A 21,466-nucleotide genomic window follows, 5' to 3' on the forward strand; every position below is an offset into this window, starting at 1 on the left:
GAAATAAGGTATGTTTTAATATTTCCAAACATCAGGTATTGTTTACTACTTTTGAATTTTGCGATTACTTATGTGGACCCGGAAATAAAAATCTTTGCTGGGTTTTCCCAACATTTTCAGGAAGAAGAAATTCTCGATTAAAAATGCCTGGTGGTTCAGATCGTGGTGGGGATCCAGTAATTCTAGCTACTGCTGGTTATGATCATACAATACGATTCTGGCAGGCTCATAGTGGAATCTGTCACCGAACGGTTCAACATCCTGACTGTGTATCCTTTGAGTTTTAAACCATTCTTCCCCTGCCCAGCTGCTGGCCCTTGCGCCGATAAGAAGGGTTCCCCCTCCTACCATGCTGCTTTGGTTAATTTAATGACAGGAGATATTTTGCCGAGTTAGGCCCCTGACCAATCAGATACTGGGGTTAGGGTCAACATGTAGGTTTGTTTATTTGTTTATATTAGATTAATTAGTATGTTTATATTAGAGTCAATTAGTCACCTTGACATAACATAACCAGCAGGTGAATGCTTTAGAGATTACACCAGATAAACAGCATATCGCTGCAGCAGGTAATTTTATGAAAACCTGTGATTAAATTCAGTGTAAAATGTACTGTTAAGTTTATTGATTTTGACTTCAGGTTATCAGCATATTCGTATGTACGATTTAAACTCGTCTGGCAATCAAAACCCGGTCGTGAACTACGACGGCATCGCGAAAAATATCACTTCACTCGGGTTTCACGAGGAAGGTAAATGGATGTACACCGGGGGTGAAGACAGCTCGGCTCGAATCTGGGATCTCAGGTACACAACACATAGACGGAGACACAGTTTGCAACTGGCTTGAATCCGCATTCATCGTCAGAGATTATTTGATTGTGCTGCTGTTGTTTTATTGTAGATCTAGAAATTTACAATGTCAGAGAATATTTCAAGTGAATGCACCTGTGAACTGTGTGAATCTCCATCCTAATCAGGTTCGAATAGTTGTCTGAGTGTAAAGAATAAGAACTCTTCAATTCGATTGTTATTTTACGTACTTTATTTTTTAATGATTTCTCGTCACAGGGTGAATTATTCGTCGGGGATCAAAGCGGAGCTATCCATATTTGGGATTTGAAAACGGATCATAATGAACAACTAGTAAGAAACGATCGATTTAAATGTGGCCTTTTCCTCAATTCAAACCTGTTCGAAATGAACGTCTCTTCGTCTTTCAGATTCCGGAAGCTGACGCTAGTATTCAGTCATTAGATATTGATCCAGATGGTACCTATATGGCTGCTGTCAATAACAAGGTGAATTTCGAGAAGAATTATTTTCTACGAATTTGAGAGAAAAATCGTTTAAACGTCGTTGTGTCGCGTCATTGTGTTTCAGGGTAATTGTTATATATGGAGTTTAACCGGAGGCTACGGAGATGAACCGACTCAACTTCATCCAAAAACTAAACTGCCCGCTCACAAACGATACATCTTGAAATGTAAATTCAGCCCGGATTCGACGTAAGTTTTAACAATCTACAAAAGGATCTCGTTATAGCGGATTATCAAGAGTTAACTACACGCAAAATTGAGCTAATTCTCAACTCTCATGTACATTCATGAATGGCTTCTTATGTACAGTCAACCACCAATATACTGCCCTCCCATATACCGCCACCCCCGCCTACCACCAGGTTTTCTCAATGTGCATCTCTATACAAATACATGTAAAACACCCCTGATATACCGCCATACTCTCTTTACTTACTCCGCACCAATGTGGGCGGCATATCGGGGGTTGACTGTATTATGAATCAGTTTTGAATGAATGCCGTGTTGTATTTGTATAGGTTACTAGCCACCACATCTGCAGATACAACAGTGCGTATCTGGAGAACAGCAGATTTCTCACTACTCACTGAATTAAAGGATGCTTCTCAGCGCTGGGTTTGGGATTGTGCGTTCAGTGCCGACTCTCAGTATATTATCACAGGTATAAAACATCGCCTCAAATGATTTTATCACAGTTACTAGACTCTACATGCCTCGTATCTACAAACGTCTCTGTTTACCGAGTATCTACAGTAGACTTTACCGTATATATGATTCGCAATCATCTCATGTGGAATGTTTTGTATATTTTATTGTAGCCTCCTCTGATAATATGGCTCGATTATGGAATGTTGAAACTGGTGAAATCAAAAGGGAATACAGTGGGCATCAGAATGCAGTTATCTGTTTGGCATTTCGTGACGATATTTCATAGTTTATCAATGAAAATAACTGTATTTATGTAAATAAATGAAATAAGTGTAAATAAATTGTTAATTGCTTGCAAGTTTACTAGCTTTTGTTTGCACCTGTTTGGAGATAAGTGATTCCTCTATGACTTTCACCACTTAATTACCATTCTGAATGTAGCAGCGGTGTGGGCTTTCGATGCGACTACGACGGATTGATTTGGCAAACTAAACACAATAAGTTATCTATATGACAGACCCTCGAAGTTTGTAAATATCCTGAATGTCTTCGGTTCCAGCACTGGTTGTTGGGTAAACAACTACTGAGTATGACTTCACATGGGTGTTTCAGGCAGCATCAACATCAATCTTATAACTGAATTTCTTCGAGGAAACAAAGAATGAATTTATTAATGACTTAAGTAACTATTTTATTGATGTATACATATATAAAAATTATTATTTATGATCATTACAATCAATTATTACAGAAAACAATTTGAATTTTTCAGTTGGGTCTGATTTTCCCCAATAGCTAACCAGTACAAACCGGTATATATCCTATTTACAGAACAATATATTGATGAAACTTGACAAAAAAAATTGAATTCCTTAGGAATAATGATGGATAAACCCCCACCCCCCCCCCCTCCCCAACAAATAAAATTCCAATTATATTGACTCAGGTGAAAGAAGTGAGTGAACCAGTTTTAATTAAAATGCTCGAGAAATTTTAGTTAAAGCTGGTCCAGTTGACAATACACGGTAGTGCAAAAGAATGTAAGGAGCTGAACGCGCACGGTATAATATATCCATCTATTTCATCGAATGGTAATGTAGTTAATAGGACAATATACATTAAATGTTTTTACATTTTGATTTTGTTGATATTAAAAGAATTTATTTAATTAAAAACGAATCGGGTTAACATGAACACATTATTGGACACTTTGTATTTTACTACCATTTGAATCATCAAATCAGATGAAAATGAAACAAAAATAACACTATTTCGTCGCCCCTGCATCACGTATTTTTGAGCGAAACAAAAGAAATTGAAGATTTTCCTCAAAAGACGCAAGATTCAAAATGTTACCCTTTTTCCTGATGACAAAACATTTGAACTGATCCCTTTAAAATCATGCAAAATTCCCCGATATATCCCACAAATATATACACACATCCTAGAAGCTTATCAGAAGACTTTCTCCAACTTCAGATTAAAGCCTGCATCGAACAAGATAAAATAGTCGAACTTGATAAGTCATCATTCGGATAAGTCTTCACATTCCTGAATTTGTCTTCATTCTCTCAGTCTCAATTTGTATTTCCAATTAATTTACTAATTTTTAATCATCACTTGAGTCATCAACATAATGATATCATTACAACTACGCCTTTTACTGGAATAATGACTTTCAACCGCTGACAATTCCAACAATTTCAATAATGTAGATCACGTTATTGCACCTACAAATGTTTCTCCAATAGATACCAGTAATACTAAACACTAAATAATAATCACAGCCTTTTCACAGCAAGATGAAGAACCAGTTTCCACAGTTGTATTCAAATTCATATCTGACGCCAGGGGCGAAATAATGGAATGAGCCTCGAGTCCCGGAGTCCTGAGTCAACTATGGGAACCAAGTTAACGGTTTATATCGATGTACTTTTAAGACGATTTTATCCGAAAGTCGCGCCGCAATGAGGACATCTTCTCTCCCTCATAGCTAGACAACACAATATGCCGATCGGGAAGAATAAAATAGCACAGCACACTCCGAGACATGTGAAATCATCCTCCAGCACTCCGACCTGCAAAAAACAATAGATATCTTTATAGGAATCATGATGTGATAGATCGAAAAGTTCAAATCAATGGTTTAAATAGTTATAACGTACCCGACAAGCGGGACATCCTCCGACCACTACTACTGATGACTGCGGTATTATCACTGTAGTTTGTTGAGCTCCCATATAAGAGGGGTGAGGCTGTGGAACTGACTGATATCCAGATGGACCAGCCTGATAACCTATAACAACATTCAAACCAAATCAATATTCAGTTAACACTACAGCTGAGGATTGATGAGTCAATGGGGCTGACGCAAAATCTCTGAACTCAACAGTATCCTAGCATGTTAAAAAAACAACACTGTCTTTAATAAGGTAGCTAGTTATAAAAGGTGTAAAAAGTCCCAGATCAGAATGAATAGAATAATCACCTTGTTGAACAGGTTGATAAGTCTGAGGTGGATAACCAGACTTCATCACATCTGAATAAGCGGGTGGAGGATTATCAGACATCTTTAACAATCAATCAATCAATTGCTGGAAAAAAATGATGAATCAAACAATTACAACATATTGTTGTTGTAGTTTAGGCCTATTCATAGTTTATTGCATGCCGTGGTGGTAGGTAGGAGACAGGTAAGCCAGGTAGGAAGTTCTTAATAAAAAACTGAGTTCGGCCTACAACTAAACTAACGAATTACCGATGCATAAATCTACACATACCTTTATTCGTGACAATAGTGAATTATGACAATTCGATACACAGCAGTACTCGGAAAACCCGGAAATCATATGAGGCAATCTATGACAATACCTGAAGTTTGGAAGATCAAGATATTACGTAATGTACCCCGTTAAATAACCACGTAAAGAAAAACTAATTTTCTACTAAATTTATTCAGAATGCACCGTCGAAATAAATCTATCTACCTATTACGTCAACAAATACCATAAATATAACGTAAGTGAATAAGTGGTTGAATTGAATTGGAGATACTGACAACGCGGTTCTGGTCTATCGAAGGACCGGACACGATGGTTAGGCGGATAATTAGGACACGGCGTCGTTTCCGCGGGACATTTGCCCCGGCCTCACATGAACAAAATATTCTAATCTTTTTGGTTTGATTTTCGAATTTCGTTGTAGCCAAGTGATTCAGCGTGCCCTGTAGTTGAAAGTCGGCCGCAAGACCTCGGCTCTAATGGGAATCAAACGGCACAGGCCCGCGTGCCTCGACGCGCTAGTGCCCGGCGGTGCGTCCAAGTCGCACCGACCCAGCCGATCACAAAAATAAGTGCGGCAAAAGAAACAAAACCACAACCGCCCCCATAAAATTACATGTACGCAAGTATGCAAGAAATATGAGAGTCACTCATTGAATAATTGATATTGTGATCAGCGACACTCTGCACACAGTATTCGTATGTATTTATTATGCTGTTTTTGTAGGCAATAATCATTAATAGAAAGTGAGAATGACAAGTGCCTCCTGTGTGTATGGAACTGCAAGTTGACGGTGCATTGCGGAGGAGTAGCCCGGTTTTATCGAGTAGGTTTTGAGTACACTTTTGGCCCGGCACGAGAGATTGCCAAAATTCGACGTTTAAATAATATATTTTCTCCTATTCGAGGAGCATATTTTGAAGAGGCAGTTGACATGAATTTTACAGACTTCCACGCACAATGTCCTCAACAACGATAATCGATTCTATGAGAGACGATAGAGAGTTACACATGGATAAAAATACGTGATTGCACGCTTGCGTGGTGTGCGTGGTGTGCGTGGTGTCGCAGGCAGTTTTCCCACTTCGATGGTACCGTCTCATCAGTTCGTCCAGAATGACGTACCCGGCCGCGCGCACTCGCTGGAATAACTCGGATTCTGTTTTGAAGAATTAAATGATTAAATGCGGAATTGTATTTTCTGTATCACACGGCTATGTACGCGCGCGCACCTGCACCAGTGCACGGCTCTTTCCTCTGTCACTGCCAGATGAACCACGGCAGCAAGTTGTAAGTATCGATAGTGGTAATCATACAGCTATATACATGTTCAATCATATCAGAAAGTAAATATCCAGTGTTGTTTTTACACTGTATTCTAAATGTAGGCAGACACTTTTCGAGGCAGCGAATTTTACATTTCGCCGGTTTTCGATCTTCAGTTTTTAGCTACGTAATTAACTGTGATATAATATAATCTGTCGCTGCTTCAATCACTGATTGCAAAACCACCCTTTCAGATACCAAACTAACTGATGATGTGATGCAGTTTTGATAATGTTTTGTCAAATTCTGCGGGTCTGTCTCAACTGTTGAATTTCCTAATGTTTTGTTCAAATTTCAATCGAGGACTGCAAAAACTGCCACCCGATATTTCCTGGATCTCAATCTCTAGTGATTCCGTGAAAGAGAAGAGATAACTGACAAGATATGATTTGATTCATTACCATCACAAAAATCTAGAGATTCTGTTGAACGTGAGATGAGTATCATCTAAACGCTATCTGGACTCCGGTCAAAACCAACATTATGTTCGAACTTTTACAGAATCACTCTAGGCGCGTTCACACTACCACTAGTTAGACCGTTTCAAATGGGTACGTACCTTGAAGGGACCCAATTTAGAACGGACCAAATCATAGGGCACGTTTTCCTGAATCAAAATTTCACGATTGGACGATACAAGTATTCGAATGAATAGAAGCCAATGTTTTCCAGTTCATAAAGAGGAATACGACATAAAGATTCCCATCCACACTTATAGTATAATAGCGTTCATCCTTGCTTGCCAGGGGTCCGGTATCACTCCCGAACTCGTTTGGGAACAGCTTTAGTGTAGTGGGTTCGAATCCCTTGACGGGTAAAGATGAATAGCGTTGGGAGGTCGTATGAATGTAGTAGCGCTCCATCGATCATATTCTATTCGATATAATGCTTGAATTTCATTGTCTGGAAAAATGCAATTGATTTAATCTCGTTCTTGCGTGTTGATGGATCATCTGTCAACATTATTCAGTGGATACCACGTCAGCTGAATACTGATATAACATCGGGGCGGCTTTGAACTGAACTGAGGGAACTTTTGATTATTTTATTATTTGCTTTTCTGGCTGATTAAATACGCGCTGACATCACCGCCTAGAATGATATCACCAATCTGTTGCATTCGAAGATTAGAATACAGAAGTAACTCTTATAGAAATAGCTATCTTTTCATTTCATTTGTTCGATATTTTATGCAAGGGCATTTCTGCGGCTACAGAGAATCAATCTCAAGATTGTGATCCTCAAGTCAAATATGAATATTTTAATCATTTAAAGGTAAACATTTTCAACAAATGCGACTTAATGAAATAATATCTTCTAAATCTTCTGGGTTTAGACTTTCGAAACAAGTTACTTTCTATCTTACAGAAATAGGGGGAATGTTGTCAGGTGCGAGTAGTTGTCATACATGTATACAATACTGTTTTTGTTAATAGTTTTGCTATAAAACAAGAATGTTGTGGTTATTTAGATACTTGTTATTGTGACACCGTTATATCAAGAAGTCGATCTAAAAAACGTGTACCGGGAGAGATATAGAAAACGAAAGCGTGGCCTAAACTGTATGTAACAGTCAGTGCGACACACGCATTGAAAATGTTTTAATGATTTTATGTATTCTTAAAGATATCATGAATAATATAGTGAAGTTCAGACACACGACTTACCATTGTCTAAAACTCGTCGAGAAAATTCTTTCGCATTTCATTCCATTATATTATTTGCATTGAACAAAACATGCGGATCTCAATGAGGCCTAATAAACTTCCTAGCTGCCAGTAGAAATATATGGGATTCATGATATCCTAGTCCGGTGTAAATCGATTTCTAATAGATTAACCGCTACGTAATATTCGCTTTCAACGGTACAACATTTGCCTAATCGTCTCAAAAAGAGCACTGATTGGATACGTTTCAGTTGGATGAGTGGTGCTTGACCGCAGTCATGGACACCGACAGCACTTTCAATCAATAAAACGTAAGGTAACATTGACACGAAACAACCTGACGATGGTCTCTAGAGAGAGTCTGAGACGTCATACCGGAACTTAATTTGATTTGATTAATGAATTTTTCATTTCTAACATACTAAAGATTCATACAGAGTTGGTTTCAGTTGACTTGAGCTATATTTTTGATGAATGAAATTCATGTGCGCAGAAGTATTCGATTAGTTTTTAAGGACAGGGTCGTTTTTCTTTATGATTTATATTTGAGCTATGGACCGTACCTAAATCACGCAGTTAATCACGATGGATTATTTCCTGTGTTTTATCGCCTACACGATACGGCGGTAGTAGTTTCACTAAACGACATTATATTTTACGTAACGCGATTTGTTATTTTACGTCGTATGCGATGTAGAGGACTGATGATACTCGAAACGAGAGGCTGGCTCTCTTCGTAAGTCGGCGGAGAGCGAGAAAGTCTTCATCATTTGTACGACAAGGGATGTCGGACGAGAGGGTGAAGATGTGTGTCTAGTCAAGTTTAGAGATGTCTGACTTATACCGAAGTATCTATGAACGTCTGAGACCTTATCCACAGCGTCTTGTAAGTGGAAGAATGTACAAATCTATGAGAATTTAAGTGCATTTAGAGATTTTTTGTTCGCAAATTTAAAGTTGTCAGATAATCTAGGACGATACTCGTTTTGCGAGCGTTAACGGATAGGTCCCAAATGAAATGCGTCCTTTATCTATTCCTTTATTCTTTATTCACGAATTAAATTACATTAGAAAATTACAGGTGATAACACGATAATGTAAGTCGATGGATGTCAAGCATCCGAAGACAATGGTTGAAAAATAGTTAATTTGATGCAATACAACATTTGAGTGATGCAAAGTATAAGATATTTTCATATATCTCTCCATCCTAATAGTAATCTATATGAAATATCTCCTACGTTTCCAATACTGCGCCGATATACGTGACTTCACATATTCATGAGCAGCAAAACGATACATAAAGTATCTGCATATATCTATCGGTAAAACTTGTCGCCAAAATGTACAATTAGTTCTATATCATATTTCATTTGTCGTATTAGACTTTTTTTCGATACATTCCGTGTATGTTGTATGTAGTCCTCGTTCACATTGTCAGGGATCCGTACATATAAACACTTTGCGTCGAGTGAAATATCTTTGGAAATCAACCAGATGAAGAGGCAATAACAGCGTAAATGAAACCTGGGATAAAACTTAGTTTAAATGCGTATATTACTATTGATAATTTGGAGCTGGGAAGTTGCCATTGCTTTGAATATTGCAGCACAATTACTGGAAACATATCACAAAGATTATTCATACCTGATAAAGCCGCTTTGCACTAGTAGCGAAAGCTCGTACTTTTAAATGGAAAATCAAGTTAAACCGTTAAAGTACTAATTGTCTTCACGAACAATATATTCATGTTCATCGATTTGTTTTTGTTTATTTTTTCAGATTTTGAGATTTGATAGATGTCGCTCATTTGTATTTTAACCATTGCGGCCGAGGATGAAATGCAATGATTAAAATGTGCGTCTAAATTTGTGATACGACAATGAACGATAATAGAAGGAAACAAAAACAATGCGATGACGATTCGATCAGTATTCAACAAATAGATACGATTAACTCACGGAATTACGATAATTATCTGAAAGATGCTGACATCCAGTCGATTTTTCACAGTAGTGATGGGTCGACAGGTAGGTCGACAATGCAGCGGAGTGTCGACTCGCATACATCAGGTCGACTCTCGGAGATATGTCGGATTTTAAGACGAGCATTGTTTGACGACGATATCAAAGCTCTGAAAGCTGTTTGCAGGAATACAGTGGAACCGGATTTGATTGATAATGAAGGCAATTCACCTTTACACATGGCAGCTCGGATGGGACGCCGAAAGTGTCTGAAGTAAGTATAAAAAATAATAGCAAAATTCTATATAAAGTCCAGGTTAAGTCCAATCATCTTATTGCCGTATGGACTCTGTACCCCGTCATACCCTGTGCTCGTGACTTAATCATTTTTCTTACAATTTATGATCGTCTACACTTCGCGTATGTTCAAAACGTCGCCCGAGACATTTTTTATTGAAAATGAACCACACAGACGAAACATTAGACATCAGCACACTATTCAAAATTGGTCGTCCGGACATAACACTATAATAGTGCCTGGCTGAAGGGGGTGGATCCAGCATATGAATTTCTACTTATTTGAGAATGAAACATCTTAGAAATAACAGTAATATATCGAATTCGCGCATCTCTGTTCAACGTGTATGTTTTATACGTATATGATATGATGAAACACGTATATAATACTGAACTATTATAACATATGTTAGAGTTGTTTTATGGGGTGTAGTTCAAACGTGTCCGGTATCAATAATCAAAGTATTGGCGACGGTGATAAAAACAAGTCCGTAGTATTTAGAATATATGAAATCTTCTAATTTTCGTGGTACTTTTTAATCAAAGATTTATTATGGTACTTCTCGACAACTTCCCTTAGAAGAACTTATCTTCACCTTTGTAAGACATTCATTTCATATATCATTTTACGAATATCTAAGAAGCTTCAGCTCAATTTGTGTACATTTCGTTAGACGATTATGTAGAATATGTGAGCATCCCTGCCGATTTTAAATTGCAGGATCCAGTTCCACAATTGTTAGTTGAAATCTGTCTCTTAGAATAAAAAATTGAAAATGAATCGAACTGAAACCAGGGTCAGATGTAAATTACAATTGAGTTTTATGTTTTCATTTTTTGTTGAAATTAAAGATGGCTGCTGGAAAACACCGACCTTCCCGTTATGGCTTTCAACTCTAAAGGTCAAACATGCGCGCACGAAGCTGCGCAACAAGGTCACTATCGATGTTTGAAAGAAGCGATTAATCATGGAATGTCACATCCAGGGTTTATCACGAAGAAAGATGACGACGGAATGACGGTTCTGCATGTAGCGGTTTGTAAAGGCGAGCACGAACCGATCCAATGGCTCGTTACTAAATACGGAGGTGTTCTCGTTCCCATGAAAAATAACGATGGCCAAAACGTTCTACACATCGCAGCAGCTATAGGTAAAAACCACACAATAACAAAGCAAAAATTTGTAGAAAACATTTCCACAAATTGTACTTCGCAAATTAGATTTTGCTGATTTTTAGAAGGTGCCGAATTGTCCTTTCATTTTGCTTAATGCATGAACGTGAGGTCGAACAAGTCTTTTTCAAAATATTACAAAATATGACATACCACCCATTTATTGGACCTGGCTGTTCAAGTTCATTATTGAAAAATACCTTCTTAAAAAAAGTAGTACGTAAAAAATGTTACCTGACGATATTGATTTTTCTTATCAGCACACAGCAGACAACTTCAACTAGATATCAAAATAATCGCAATAACTCACTACTTAAGCCGTCGGTTCACTGAATGATAGTTCAATGAACTCCATATATAATGAACATAATGACTTATTAGATTGATTTTTGCAGGTAATGTCGAGTTGATCCGATTCTTGTACAGCGCTGATAGGAAAATACTCAACGACCAAGATAACTGTGGTAAGAGCGACAATTCCCTCTAGAAAAATATCGCCCGGGCTGTTTGTCTGAGCTACAAGTTAAAATTCTTGGGTGGTTCGTTTAAAATAACTGGAACTTTGGCCGGAGTCTTATACGTACGTGTAATTATTGAAATCAAAAGAAACGGTTTATTTAAGGCGGTATTCTTGACGTACTTGAAAACACATACAGTTCGCTCGTAATAAGAATCGATGCTAAGTTAAAGACACCTCCTTTTAGAATGCCCAACCACCAGCAAAAATATTTTCTGGAACCAACCTGCGTAGGAAGTCTTGTGATAGGCCAAGTAACAATATCTACACCATCTCGTCCAGACATATATGATGTTACGTTGTGGTACAATCAAAGTTCTATATAAATCTACGTTTTAGTTCTTCGGTTCGTTTTAGGAGCTACCGTGATTCATTACGCTGCTTATCATGGTCAACTTGACGCCATAAAGTATCTAATCGACTCGGTGAAGGCTAACATCAGAATTCTCACTCACAGAAACGAGTCCTGTTTGCATATCGCAGCCTACGGGGGCTATTTGGATATCGTTCGCTTTCTACTAAAACGTGTTGATGAAGTGTTGATTTGGTCTCTTACCACTCAGGGTGGAAACATCTTCCATTTTGCAGCAGGTAAAATAATCTTTTCGGATAAATAATGACAGTGCCGAGTTTGAGAAGGGGCAGATATTCAGAGAGAGAAAGGAAGTTCACTCCAACCCGCCTGGTTAAACAAATGAATAAATCCTCGCCCTATGAATGTAGCTAGGACAGAATTAAACAGAATGGAAATAACAAACAATGATACTGATTAATATTGCGTTTGTTTCCTCGCGGTTTTCACTTTGGAACTGTCTCTTATAAAACCTGGATCTTTGTAAAGAGCTTATATTTCATAACGGATAAATGTCACTGAGCGTAAATTGAGCTAACCGTAAAACAAATAGAAAGCTTTCTATTTTTTATAAGCCTAATCCTTACGTATTGAATCTCCAAGGAAACTAATGGTGAGAGATTTAGGTATTTGAACTGCGGGGTGAAATTCGTGTCGTTGTATTACAGCTTGTGGAAGTGTTGAGGTTATAAAACACCTTATGAAAAGAAGTCCAGTGCGGGCGTCATGTGAATGTACAGTCGCTGATAAAACCGGCAATACACCCGTACACGAGGCTGCTGCAGGCGGACATTCTAATACTATCAAATATTTCTGGGGAATCGGACTCGATATTTCAATGGAAAACAAGGTATAATGAACATTGATATTATTAGATTATTCATGGACTCTAAAACCATGTATTATGAAGGAACGTTCTCGACTGTGTAATCGACAGCCAGGAGCCAAAATCTGTTAAAAACGGTTCATTTCTAAACTCAATTATAAATGGGGTCTTGGTCTTGTGAATATTTGATTATTATAGATTCCACGACTGTACACTTAAACCCGAAAATATTCCCATATTTTCTACAAACCTGTAAGCGCAATTTGAAATTTTGTTGTTAAGATAATACTTGACACAACGTACTATACAGAAGTGTCCTCTCTTGAAAATAGCATGTAATTTTTTGTTTATTCAAAAACCACCGTTAAAAACGATATAGTGAATCAGTTGACTATTGGGTCGAGGCATTATGTGTAATACCCAGTCAGCATTTGCTTGTCTCAAACTGAACTATTTGAATCTCGTTGTTTTCAGCTCGGAGAAACGCCGTATTCCATAGCCGTCATTTACGAGTATTTTTCGTGTGCTGAAATGATTAAAAGTCTTCTGCGAGCTCAGGGCAAAGAACCGCACGCGTTCAGCAGTAAAAATCGGCAGAAATTACTGGGCGACGATAAACGAAGGAGATGGACTATCAACTCAACAGCTTCGAGTAAAAGGAGTCAGAAAATATATAATGTAAGTTACAAGAATCTGATACGTATTCAAATAAGCAATAATTTCATAATATTCATAATTTCAATTAAATGGTAATAATTGATTCATAAATATAGTACAAAAATGAATCAATTACACTAATCAGGTATAAGAGTTATGTATAATTGTAAATTTGCCAACCTGTCCTATATAATGTTAAAGATGGTTGCTTCTACAAATTGCTTATGACGTGTTACCGATTACTAACAACTTGCTATTGACATAATGGAGTTTATAGAAGCAGTCATCTTTCTGAGGGTCTATTCTGAGGGTCTATACTGATCGGATTTTTGTTTCATACATTCAGAAATCTAAAGGGAAGAAATGGAAAACTGGCGGTCGTTCTGAGAACGACCGAGGCGAATTCAATCGGCGATTATCAGTTCCGGAAACTCCCGAACAGTCCGATTTCGATATTCTATCAGGTGAATTGTATTTCCGACCGAACGATGAAGAAGTCGACGGCGCCACAAAATCATCGATCAAAGAATCCAAAAATGAAGCATACGGTATGCATCACTCAATAATACTCATCGTTGTATCATTAAGGTGGCCACCTTTGATCATATGAGAATTGGGTTAGATAAATCAACACTTGACAAAAAAGCCAGTTGCTATGTAAACCATTTGCTCCAAGTCTTGTAGTACATCTCATTAAAATCGTGTTTGATTCAAGATGGCGGCTATCGTGTGAATCAAACCGCCATATTTTCACCCACGCACTTCTGAGTCGTTTCTCTGATCGTTCGGTTACAGGTCCATCGAAAACTCTGGCGCTGCAGCGTATCTTTCTACCTGTGAAGAACGGATCGTGAGTATGCAAATTACATCCCTCATTATGTAAATTACAACGTCAGGTGACTGCATACGTCAGCCATGACGTCCAGAGAGACCCGCATTACCATTAGCAACCTTTCTATCTAAAAATATCCTCATTATAATCTCCAATATCTACCATTTTTTAGATTTAGCCGATAGGTTTAATGGAATTGAAATCGTTTTGCAGGTTTTCATCGAAATCATTTGATTCGATACCCGAAGAGGACAATAAGGGTAGCGGTGGCGGGGGTGTCAGTGAGGATGAGAATGTCGGAGAATTCAAACTTCAAAGTTCGACCAGATTTTTAAGTAACGGGAACCGTAGCAAACTGAGCGACCCTTACAACGGAGAATCTCCGGTAGTTGAACGTATCCAAATCCATCAGAAATTTTCGTGTTCTCCATCGCCGGAATCAAAAGACGAATATCGTTCTAATGATACGACTTACGACTTTAGATCTCCGTTACTAGATCGAGCCAATTTCTTAGATATCGACTCTAATAAAGACTCGCGTCATTCGGACGTAAATCGAATATCTAATGTCGCACCATTTAGTAATTTATCAGACGATAGTTTGCATAATATACCGTCGACGGATTACGATGATTCCGACGGATCAAAAACTGCCAGTTACGATTTATTACCGGAAGAGAGTAGAAAAACTAATTCCGCCGAAAAGTTCGACCCGACCGCCGAGTTAGACGCGGTTCTAGAGCGAAGCGAAGCTGAATGCGTTCACAATAGTTTCTCTAGTAATCACATCGCTTCGAAAACCGTCCAGAGTAAATATTACTTCGAGGATTTCGACATTTACGGTGGGAAAAGTAACAGTAAAAAGTATTATCAACAGCACGAACCGTCGGAACAGAACTACCCGCAAGAAAGAAGTAAAACAACTTTAGAAAAGGTGCCGCCTTCAAATGATCGTGGTAAACCGTCTGGTAAAGTGAGACTCCAAATATCTGACGATGGTTTGGATTTTTACGAACTCGTTCGGCGAAGCGACGATGATAATCCAGTGTCTCGTCGTCACACGAAATCGGATATTCTAAATCGAAATGTTTCCGATCTTAGAGACAAGAAAACGAAAAAGTATCTATGGTCTGATCTTAGTGATAACGGATATGGATCTATATCGGAGTCGACAAAGATGGCCGCTTTACCATCGGTTTGTACCGTGTGCCGTGGTTCAGGAAAACCGGACTCAACGGTTTCAGTCGTTGATGACAATCATCACAACTCATCATTCGAATCTCAGTCGTCAGATGCAGACGGCAAGATTATCTCGTGTACGTTAGTAATAGACGGTCAGACGTACACTATGTCCGCCACTGATGACCCAAAAATAAAGAATCTCCACCCGGAAAATCGCTCTGCGAAAACGGGTGTTAGAAATAGTGTAAGTTTCAATTTGGACAATGAGAACGTTTCGCGCAGATCGGTAGTTCCCTTGAAGCACGGGAACACTCGGACTCAACGACTTCGGTCAATAGATCGCGGAGATGCTCGTAAAATAGCGGCCTCAGATGAAGTCGATTCTGTTTTATCCTCCGCGGTGCAAACTCCCGATCTTTACATCCATTATACTATATACAAGCGAAATTCAGGTGCACGTGGCACTGGGGATAGTCAACCAGAGGTTGTTGAAGCAACTGTATGATTTGATTCGGAATATATTTGTACCAAAGACACTCGATCATAGACCCTTCCACAGTCGGTCAGATTGTTGAGATGTATAGATTTCCGAATCGAGTCGTCCTGGAAACTAGTTTGGACCCGGATCACTGCAGGCAATGTTCAATGATCTGACCAGAACCTGGTTTCCTGATAAATGAGTTATACTTTTGCACGCGTTAACTATCGATAAGAATATGTATAACTTTATCTCAACCTTGTCTCTAAAATTACCAGTATTCTTGAACCTTATACATGTAACTTATCGAACAGCTTTACATTGATTTGAGATCGATAAGTACAGTACTTAAAAAGAGGTTAGTACGGTTTTTGATAAATGCCGTGGACAGAATGGTTCCAGTGCAAATCGCTTAGCGTATGAAAAAAATAACCAAACAATATACAGCCCAAATAGAGCCCGATAATATGCCTGCATTAATTACTGAATACTCCATTATAAACTGGAAACTGTAGTCGCCACCCCAAAACTCCGTGTTGCAGATATTGCCATGAAATCAAGCTCTGTTTTAAGTATTTGTTATTTTTGTCATATATTTTATTCTATGTTTTATCAAAATAAATTCGTCACATATTGTACGTATTACGTTCTGAATTTAATAAATACATCGTTCGTTTTTGTAAATGAATTTATTTGTAGACTTTTTTTAATGATAATTTCGAGAGACTTCACAAGGGGGCCTTATGTAGGCCTGATATTTGGTCGTTGGACGCTGCGGGTATCTGCCCTAATCAATTTTTCAGAAATTAAAATGTTTGATTAAAGCAGACCGAGGTCTTCCTTCAGAACTCGAATGCGGGAACAGATCTCATCCCAGTCGATGAATATTCCTTCCAGATTGCGAACACCGGAACTACCGACGTCATACTGCTGTCGACCGTGTAGAACTCTGAGATTGTCGAACACTACTATCTCTCCTGCAATTACATTCAACATTACATTTATAACATATCAAGATGGTTCACTAGAAAGTTGTGATGGCAGATCGTCGAGTTTGTGATTTTCTAAACCTACATGAATGTATACAAATTTTCGATGTATTTTAGAAATGAAAATATTCTCGTTTTGTTTCTCTATATTATTGATTATCTTTCCTCTAGTAGCTATATCAAATCAGTTTGAAATAGAAAAACATGCAAAATTTAAGACGTAAGATGATAGCACATTGGACACCAAATTCATCCTCATGAACCAAGATATTGTATATTGTATCACCCCTTGATCACCAAGCGTAGCAAGGAGTCGATATTGCTATCCCATAAATGAAAAATTCATGCAGAAGGTAGTAGTTTATGCACAAAATTCGATCAGACAGAATACTTTTTATGAGTAATAGTACGGATACCCGGTTTGAGTGTGTGGTTAACAATATTCTGCGGGTCATACATTATGTTTTCAAGCAGTTTTAAGGCGTCGTAAAGCGGTTGAACGTCTTCGATTGGTAAATTCAGATACGAGTCACGTGATTGGTTATTGAAGCAGACGCCTTTGACTTTGCCTTCGATATCCCGTCTGGAAATAATAACAAAAACAAAAACCAAACAAAACATTATCAAAATCGTTAGATTATTCGTGGTTCAGATTATTTGAAACTTGTTAGAAAAATGTTAGTTTAACTTATCGTGACCCTGAAGTCATTTTATATCTTAATCTATATGATTGTTTAAACCCTAGCTGTACGTGTGTTTGATAACTGGCCTAGGTCGAGTTCTGATACAATCCAAATACAATTTCCTGATACCAGGACACCCCAACAACACTTTAATGATACTCTGACTAATAATAACTTGATCCCAAAACGATCTATTCGTGTGACTTACACCTACGAGCAATTATCTAAACTAAATTATATTTAGATAATTGCTCGTAGCTTACACGAAAGTTGTCCATCGCGCTATATTGTGGAATCTGTACACGTCGCTGCCTTTATCGTAAAAATCCAATATCTTTGTGCTCAGAAGTTCGTTTGCTTCCGGGTAATTTTCTTCGATGATTTTAGCTGCGTACGAGGCATCTGCAAATTGACTACTGCCCCCTACTGACGTGTTGTTCACACAGTGTAGAAATTGTACCTGGAAAATTCAGACGGAAAGTTGTTTTTTAATGCTTGTATTCCCGTTTTATCACTCTCCATCGCCCCTCGCCTCTATATCTCCTTTTCCTTCCCTGCCTCTCCATAGATATTGAAATATTTGAACACTTTTTTAGATGGCCATGGAATTACCCCTGGCACGTAGCTGCAATCGGCCAGATCGCAATGCAGTCCTAATGTAACACTGGTGTATGCTAGATTGCTGGGATTCACTTTACTTTTGACTCTGAACACATCACTGAAATATAAAACGACAATTCGCTTTAGATGTCAATTTTCTCTTCTGACAATAGATCAAAGGGCAATGACAATGTAAATTTCAGATTCTGCAGGGTTTATATAGAATTTGGTGAAAATGCTCAAGTGTAAACAATGTAGAATGATAAATAAGAATGACCGAAATGAAGAATTTCAATTTGAAAACAAAAGCAATAAGAAGTCTAATGAAAAATTCTTTCACCGCAAGTATTAAAAGATTCTGAAAATCTTAAAGTGTTGGTATATCAGATAATAACATGGTCCATACCCATAGTTAGTCCTTCTGCTGTAGCAAACTCTATCCGCTATTTTTTGCAAGTGTCCATAATCTTGTGGGGTATCTTTAATTAGTGTCAGACCGTATCGTTGCAGACCAGTTAACCAATTCAGAAAATAATTGTCGTCATCTATTATCTAAAAACACGAATATATTTCATACGAAAAAAATCGACTAGATTAATACACATTCGAATCGTAGATATGCACGGTCAGTGGAACTCGTCATAGTTTGGACTTTCATCATGTTGACAACATTATAGCAAACTGCATTAGACAAACATACAAATTGGGACTCAATCATATGGAGGTGATTTCAGAGATGCGACGACTGATCCGTCGATGAATCTGACCGATTTTGAGCGTACTTGGTAAAAAGTTTTGTGAAATAAGGTCGACACCCACGAAATGACAAAAACAAATTCTGTAGTTAATAACCTATGAATTCCCGGTGCAATTTACTTGGGCCGAAATCAAATGGACCCGAAGTCAGGTCTATAAACTGGTGATTAGATTAAAATGATATGGATAAGAAGGTGAATAGGTACCTTTTTAAAATCATAAGTGGGAATGTTATCTTGTAGTTCGGCGTTCCAGAACTGGTGTTCTACTCCGTACATCGCGCGTCTCTTCTCTTTGGCTTCATCTGTGAATGCTCGCTGTAACAACCATTTAGTGTCGTAGATACTTCTGTGTCCGTCTGGCCAGGTTATCTCTAAACCACCGTCTTCTGATACCTAATTAACATAAACCAAACTGATTGATTTAGCCTTGTTGTTCATTCATTCAGGATCCAGTTCCACAGCTGTAAAACACGACGTTGACTGCTGTGTGTAACTGAAATAAATACCGAAAATAATATGTCGAGAGTGGAATAACGTAAACAACCGGACCCAATCCTGTAGTTGTGAGTTTGATTCGACTATTCGAATATAACACCGAAAAAATCATGTAGTTAATTAATGGGCGTACATGTTAGTCGACAATTCTGCGATAATAATGTGGTCAGGACATCTCTTAGAAATCATAATATTTTGAATTTCAATAATTCAAAATTATTTCATTTATACTGAGTAAACGTGTAACCTTCCTTCATCGTGGTTACTACGATTCTGTAATTAAAGATCACAGATCACAGATTTTCGGACCGTCAGACTTAACGAAAACTAATTTGATTATTTGAAGATGTTCAGATTAACCCTTTTCTTTCTTACCTCGACATCTTTCGGTTCAATTTTCGTATCCAAATTTGACATCAGAACCAACCTGGATTTCGTCGTCGGGTGAAAACATTTCAAACATTGACAGTTATCTCTGAGCCATACGTACGGGTAACTTGTCACTGAATCATCATTCCACGTCACATCCACCCATCTCTTACCATCGTTTCTATGCACGTCCACAACTCCTAAAACATCTTCTTTAACTTCCATGGAATGCAGTAACCGGTGCTGCGACCCCTGATGTTGAGTCCCATGCTGTTTAAATGTTCGCGCGTTAATATTATTGGTGCAATAAGTACCAACTCGGCTAACAGCCAATGGAGCAAGTTCCTTTTTTAGTATTGAAAAAATTCTAGGAATTTTATTTTTTGAAACGTTCAATCGTTTCAGGGCAAACATGGTCACGATGAGTGGAGCGCCTTTCTGGAAAATCTGTCTGTCGTTGGACGGATAACGCGAGACTGGTTGACTGAGTGGCTGACTGACTGTCGATCCCCAGTAGACTTTGACCTACATACGCCTTCAAACTGATATTTGTTACAGATAATCCTACTGTCATATGTGTGCCTTATAAACCATTGTGTATTATTGTATTGTGACAAGCTGTACATTATCTAATGTCCTTTTCAGACCGGTTCCAGCTTTGAATAACTGTAATCACGTTTTTATGCGGTCCTGGTCGCATTTCTGTACATTTAAATGGTCATAATACAGTCCTCTAGCTAACTTTAAATCTCAATTCATGCTCAAGTTCGTTTCAGTACATTTTATTGTAAATAATCTTATACCGGCACTATTTCTGTATAGCCTTATCGCAGGCATTTCCTAAGGTCCAATATAAATACTGCTCAGTTCAAAATAAACTCCATATATTGCAGTTCTAGTCTTCAGTTCTTGCCTCAGGCCAGTTTTTGCGTTCACATTTTGGTCCCTCGAGCCGGATACATGGAGGGAGAGCTGGAGGCTAAACTCAGAAAGCTACGTCGTGCCCGTGGGGCCAAACATTCAGAAATCTAAAGGGAAGAAATGGAAAACTGGCGGTCGTTCTGAGGCGAATTCAATCGGCGATTATCAGTTCCGGAAACTCCCGAACAGTCCGATTTCGATATTCTATCAGGTGAATTTTATTTCCGACCGAACGATGAAGAAGTCGACGGCTCCACAAAATCATCGATCAAAGAATCCAAAAATGAAGCATACGGTATGCATCACTCAATAGTACTCATCGTTGTATCATTAAGGTGGCCACCTTGGATCATATGAGAATTGGGTTAGATAAATCAACTCTTGACAAGAAAGCCAGTTGCTTTGTAAACCATTTGCTCCAAGTCTTGTAGTACATCTCATTAAAATCGTGTTTGATTCAAGATGGCGGCTATCGTGTGAATCAAACCGCCATATTTTCACCCACGCACTTCTGAGTCGTTTCCCTGATCGTTCGGTTACAGGTCCATCGAAAACTCTGGCGCTGCAGCGTATCTTTCTACCTGTGAAGAACGGATCGTGAGTATGCAAATTACATCCCTCATTATGTAAATT

At 38.2% G+C, this 21,466-nt stretch overlaps 4 protein-coding genes across 4 annotated transcripts; 2 read left to right on the forward strand and 2 right to left on the reverse strand.

Annotated features, from left to right (window-relative positions):
• The first annotated feature begins 83 nt into the window (after nt 1–83).
• LOC141903658 (target of rapamycin complex subunit lst8-like) lies at nt 84–2,316 on the forward strand. The gene is made up of 9 exons (XM_074791877.1): nt 84–269; nt 518–569; nt 641–806; nt 904–979; nt 1,071–1,145; nt 1,223–1,300; nt 1,383–1,507; nt 1,837–1,979; nt 2,137–2,316. The coding sequence occupies exons 1-9, from the start codon at nt 144–146 to the stop codon at nt 2,250–2,252; spliced, it is 957 nt and encodes a 318-aa protein (XP_074647978.1). The 5' UTR covers nt 84–143; the 3' UTR covers nt 2,253–2,316.
• A 567-nt stretch (nt 2,317–2,883) lies between these two features.
• Nucleotides 2,884–4,815, reverse strand: LOC141903832 (membrane protein BRI3-like). Its single transcript, XM_074792167.1, has 4 exons — nt 4,747–4,815; nt 4,455–4,560; nt 4,132–4,262; nt 2,884–4,044 (listed from the first exon to the last, which is right to left on the reverse strand). The coding sequence occupies exons 2-4, from the start codon at nt 4,534–4,536 to the stop codon at nt 3,913–3,915; spliced, it is 345 nt and encodes a 114-aa protein (XP_074648268.1). The 5' UTR covers nt 4,537–4,560; nt 4,747–4,815; the 3' UTR covers nt 2,884–3,912.
• Nucleotides 4,816–9,781: 4,966 nt separating this feature from the next.
• On the forward strand, nt 9,782–16,619 carry LOC141903414 (uncharacterized). The gene is made up of 9 exons (XM_074791524.1): nt 9,782–9,978; nt 10,854–11,152; nt 11,570–11,638; nt 12,049–12,282; nt 12,712–12,893; nt 13,344–13,547; nt 13,873–14,074; nt 14,322–14,376; nt 14,572–16,619. Exons 1-9 carry the CDS (start codon nt 9,782–9,784, stop codon nt 16,043–16,045), a joined length of 2,916 nt encoding a protein of 971 aa, XP_074647625.1. The 3' UTR covers nt 16,046–16,619.
• A 34-nt stretch (nt 16,620–16,653) lies between these two features.
• On the reverse strand, nt 16,654–20,353 carry LOC141904703 (gamma-butyrobetaine dioxygenase-like). Its single transcript, XM_074793334.1, has 7 exons — nt 19,919–20,353; nt 19,253–19,441; nt 18,697–18,842; nt 18,303–18,408; nt 17,954–18,150; nt 17,424–17,590; nt 16,654–16,995 (listed from the first exon to the last, which is right to left on the reverse strand). Exons 1-7 carry the CDS (start codon nt 20,324–20,326, stop codon nt 16,838–16,840), a joined length of 1,371 nt encoding a protein of 456 aa, XP_074649435.1. The 5' UTR covers nt 20,327–20,353; the 3' UTR covers nt 16,654–16,837.
• Between the last annotated feature and the right edge of the window lie 1,113 nt (nt 20,354–21,466).

This window comes from Tubulanus polymorphus, chromosome 4 (assembly GCF_964204645.1).
Source record: "Tubulanus polymorphus chromosome 4, tnTubPoly1.2, whole genome shotgun sequence".
In the NCBI taxonomy this organism is placed as follows: Eukaryota; Metazoa; Nemertea; class Palaeonemertea; order Tubulaniformes; family Tubulanidae; genus Tubulanus; species Tubulanus polymorphus.